Source organism: Sinocyclocheilus anshuiensis, unplaced genomic scaffold (genome assembly GCF_001515605.1).
Source record: "Sinocyclocheilus anshuiensis isolate Anshui unplaced genomic scaffold, SAMN03320099.WGS_v1.1 scaffold20862, whole genome shotgun sequence".
NCBI lineage: Eukaryota > Metazoa > Chordata > Actinopteri > Cypriniformes > Cyprinidae > Sinocyclocheilus > Sinocyclocheilus anshuiensis.
Genome location: NW_015555472.1, coordinates 1 through 4,641, shown reverse-complemented (window position 1 = coordinate 4,641; position 4,641 = coordinate 1). Strand labels below are relative to the sequence as shown.

Sequence of the window (4,641 nt, the reverse complement as noted above, 5' to 3'; positions counted from 1 at the left end):
TATTATTATTACTAGCAGTATTATATATATATATATATATATATAAATAAATATATATATCATTATTAATATTTATAATAACAACAGCAATAGTATTATATAATGATATAATTATTAGTATAATAATAACCTTTAGTATTGTATTATTCATACCATTATAAATCATAATGTATGTTATTATTTAATATTTGTATTAGTATTATTATTATGTATTATAATTAGGGTTGCAAAAAGGTGGAAAATTTCAGAAACTTTCCAGGATTTTTTGGAATATTCCAGGGATTTTTGGAAAGTTTCCGGAAAATTATCGGAAATTGTCCACCCCTTTGCAACCCTAATTATAATTATATTATTATTAATAACAATAATTTTATTATTATTTATAATTAAGAAAAACATCAACAGTATTAATATTTATCATATAACAACAACAACAGTATTATTATTATTGTTATTTTATTTCATGCATTGTGCTTAAATCTGTGTTTTATGAATTTAAAACAATTGAAATAGAGTAAATTCTTGCCAGTGTGCCTTGTTGCCAATGCTATACCTGAAAAAGAAATAATTATACAGTGTGCATGTTGCTTTTTTTCACGTATTAGTAGGGATAGAAAGCAGAATTTGACAATGATGATTCTTTCTCATGTCTGCCATTATAAACCGAGTAACATTACCCATGACTTCTTTCATCTACCTCAGGGAGAACGCTGTGGCCGTCTAACCCCTGCTGAACTCCACAATGCCAAACACACACACTCTCAGTAACCAGCTCCTCTAGCGGGTTCGAACTGATTGCAGTTGACAAAGCTGCTAGTGTAGTGCTGCTGTGTTTAACTCCTCATTTGTGTAACGCAGTAGTTATGCTGTCTACGTTTGTGTTTAACCCCATGTGTTCCTCTCCGAGTTGCATGAGGCTAGGGTTGGTGTAACCAGAAGCCCCTGCATTTCTCGTAGCAAACACTAATACTGCTCCCAGAGTAATCGGGGTGCAGCACGATGGGCCGGAGGAATACTAACCCCTCCTGTTGATTGCAGAGACACACTTTCACTCATGTTTGACGGTTCTGTTCTGATGCAGAGCATTAAAGCGGCCGGCAGCTCTCCGAGAGGCAGTGTGAACGGGGATGGAATCGCTTCTCCTCAGGCAAGTAATAGTTAATGTGCTTTATTTGTGTTTCACATTCATGAAGTGTTAAAAGTGGACCAAAGACCTGTTCACATTGCATCTGAAGTGACTAAATGACATGCATTGCAGATGATTTGAACACAGTGTCTGATGCAGGATTTTTGTTGGCATACATGGCAGCAAAGAATCCTTAAAAGCATCAGTTTTCACAAAAATGTGAAGCAGCACAACTGTTTTCAAGAAATGTTTCTTGAGCAGCAAATCAGCATATTAGAATGATTTCTGAAGGATCATGTGACACTGAAGACTGGAGTAATCATGCTGAAAATTCAGCTTTGCATCACAGGAATAAATTACATTTTAAAATGCATTCAAATAGAAAACAGTTATTTTGAATTGTAAAAATATTTCACAATATTAATGTATTTTTTATCAAATAAATGTAGCCTTGCTGAGCAGAAGAGACTTCCTTCAAAAATATAAATAACTGAATAAAATGAATTTTGCACATTACTGTGTGTCAGACAGACATCGCATCTCCCTTTGCATTGTTTTAATGACAATTAAACACATTTTCCCTCAAAATAAGTTCTCATTGTAAACAGTATAAAAGTACTGAAGCATAATTCTTGTAAATTGAAATCTGCATAAATCAGTCAATGCAACATTAGGTGTGTATAAATACCAATTTACAGTTAGCATATATAATGTAAGTTATATATAAATAAAAATGTGAAATAAAAATAATAAAATTATGAAATTATAAAATAAATAAGTATATCATATATTGTAAATTAAATAATAATTATTATTATTATTTCTATTATTTAGCTAATAATAATTACTTTTTACTATTAGAATTAATCTTAGTATTACAAATAATTTATTTTATTAGTAGTAAAATGATTAAATAACTTTATTATTTATAATAATAGCAATACAAATAACAATAACATAATATTAATAATAATATGATTAATTAGTATTAAATAGTATATTTTAGTATTATAACAACAACAATCATCATTATTATTAGTAGTAGAACTAATAGTAATTATTGTTTTTAGTATTAGTATTATTCTTAGAATTATAAATAATGTATTTTATTTTTTTTTTTTTTGCTGTCATTTTTGAGTAATAGGCTTGATCACAGTTTGAATCTTTGACCTTAAACAGAATCTACGTATTTTTCATCTAATTATCATTAATTAAAATGCTTGTATACTCAAAGCATTCGTTGTCCTCCAGAAAGAGGAGTCTCAGTCTCTGGCCCAGAAGCTGCAGCAGAAGGTTTCTTCTGTGGAGTCTTTGCTCCGGGGTTCGGCCCACGGTGAAGGGCTCTTCCGCTCCGGCTCCCGGGACAGTCTGGTCAGAAGCTCCTCCAGAGAATCGCTCACTTTCGTCGGAGAGAATGAAGCCCAGTCGTCACCGGCGTATGACCCTCCGTCAGACATCGAGAGCGAGGCGGAGGATTTGCCCGGCAGCGCTGAGAGTCTGTCCAAAGAGCAGCTCTTAAACCGCCTGCACCGGGTCGAGAGAAGCCTCGGCAATTACAGGGGGAAGTACTCAGAGGTGAGCGCTTTTAAACCTTCATTTTGGGTGATCTGATCGCTTGTGGTTAGGCCTGTCACGATTACAACTTTTTGTTGTGCGATATATTGCCCCAGAAATAATTGCGATTAGCGATATTATTGCCATTTTTTTTAATGTAACAGCATAATAATGCAAGAAGGCCTACACACTTCCAAATGACAACAAACTTTTAATTTTTAAGAATATTTAGATCATGGAAATTAAGTATCAAAATACTAGATACCTTAAAAAACCTGAATAAATGAATAAATAGTAAATAAACATTTTCTAACAAAAAGTGCAAAGTAACAAGTAGAAAAAAAGAAAAATGCACAAAGAACTTGTATGGAGATTTTTCCATCTACAGATTTTTCCCGGACCTTCTTTTCTCTGTAAATTAAGGGTGCACACGATTGCTGAAAAACACAATCACTACTCAGCAGTCAGATGTCCGTATGCACAAAGAGACAGATCCCTAAACAAGACCATATCTGCAGATGAAACTTTTTTTGTAGAAGCATTTTTTAAATTTGAACTAGCACCTCATGACTACACCACGTTATGTACGAGAAGCTGCAAAAGACACAGTCGCAAGTGGAATGTACAAAACATGGTGACATTAATTGTTAAGTAAATATAATGTGCGTCACCAAAAATGATTGAGGTCATGTACATATATTGTGCGATAAGTCGATGTATTGATTATTGCGACAGGCCTACTTGTGGCCAGTCAGACTGTTTGATGATTTGAGATCAGATCTAATTATGATTTTCTAGTGATTTTGTAGGGGAGGGTCTCAGATTACTTGTGGTGAGAAGTCAAACACAAAAGCGCACAGTGCTTGTTATATGTAGGTTGTCACTATGGAAGATTGTAAGGTAGTTGTGACTTTTTGTCTCACAATTCTGACTTATTTTGACGTAGTATGATATATTATCTCACAATTGTAAAAACAATGTAAAAGTTGCAATTAGCTTTTAATAATTTTTTTTTATGGATTAAAAAATAAAACAGCAATTGCAATTTAATATCTCACAATTTGGACTTTTTTTCTCTGAACTGCATGTTAGTATCTCACAATTTAGACTTTTCTTCTTGCAATTGTGAATTTTTATCTTGGAATTCTGAGAAAAAAGCCCAGATGGTGGGATATGAACTCAACATTTCCCAATTCTGCTAACTCACAATTGCAGAAACAAGGTAAAAGTCACAATTATTTTTTTTATTTTTAATAAAAAAGGTAATTGCGACTTTATATCTCACAAATCATAATTCTAAGTTTATGTCTCACAATGATATCTTGCAATTTTGAGTATACTTTCAATTTTGAAGAAAAAAAAGTTCTGAATTGTGACATATAACCTCAGAATTGCAAGAAAAAAAAGCCAGAATTGAGAGATATAAAGTCACAATTACTTTTTTACATTTTTATTCTGTGGCAAAAATAAGCTTCCACTGGTCACATCAGATACTGTTTACAATACAAATGCTTTTTTTTACCTATGTGGCCTTGAACACAGTTTCCACTGTCATTTCATTTCAAAACTTCGATTTATTGATGCAATTTATTTTGTTTAAAGTCAACTTTCTGATAAATTTTTTTAATTTATGAGATTTATGATCTCCCTGGGTGCTGTCATGTTCATGTTACATACTTGCATCTCAACAAAGTCATTGTTCATGAGTTTGGAGATGCGTTATGATTTTTTTTTTTTTTCGCCAAAATGTCCAGTGAATGAGCGAGCAGTGCATTAATGTCTGACAGTGTTTCTGTGAAGTCAGCTTTTATAATGTCAGTCTGTGATCTGTACAACAGGTCTGCTCCGGACAGGTTTAGTAAGGTTCTAATGTCAATTGCAATTGTACAGATGTTACAACACTATTTTAGATGCTTCTAGTATTGTTGAGCATCTAATTCAAAAGATTTGTTTCTTAATCA

The 4,641-nt window shown here is 32.7% G+C and overlaps 1 protein-coding gene across 1 annotated transcript; it reads left to right on the top strand.

Moving 5' to 3' along the window:
- Nucleotides 1-545: 545 nt before the first annotated feature.
- Nucleotides 546-2,701, top strand: LOC107671601 (golgin subfamily A member 4-like; the record flags this gene model as incomplete). The annotated part of the gene is made up of 2 exons (XM_016464513.1): nucleotides 546-1,147; nucleotides 2,378-2,701. Coding segments are annotated over exons 1-2 (417 nt in total), but the record flags the coding sequence as incomplete, so codon positions are not given.
- Between the last annotated feature and the right edge of the window lie 1,940 nt (nucleotides 2,702-4,641).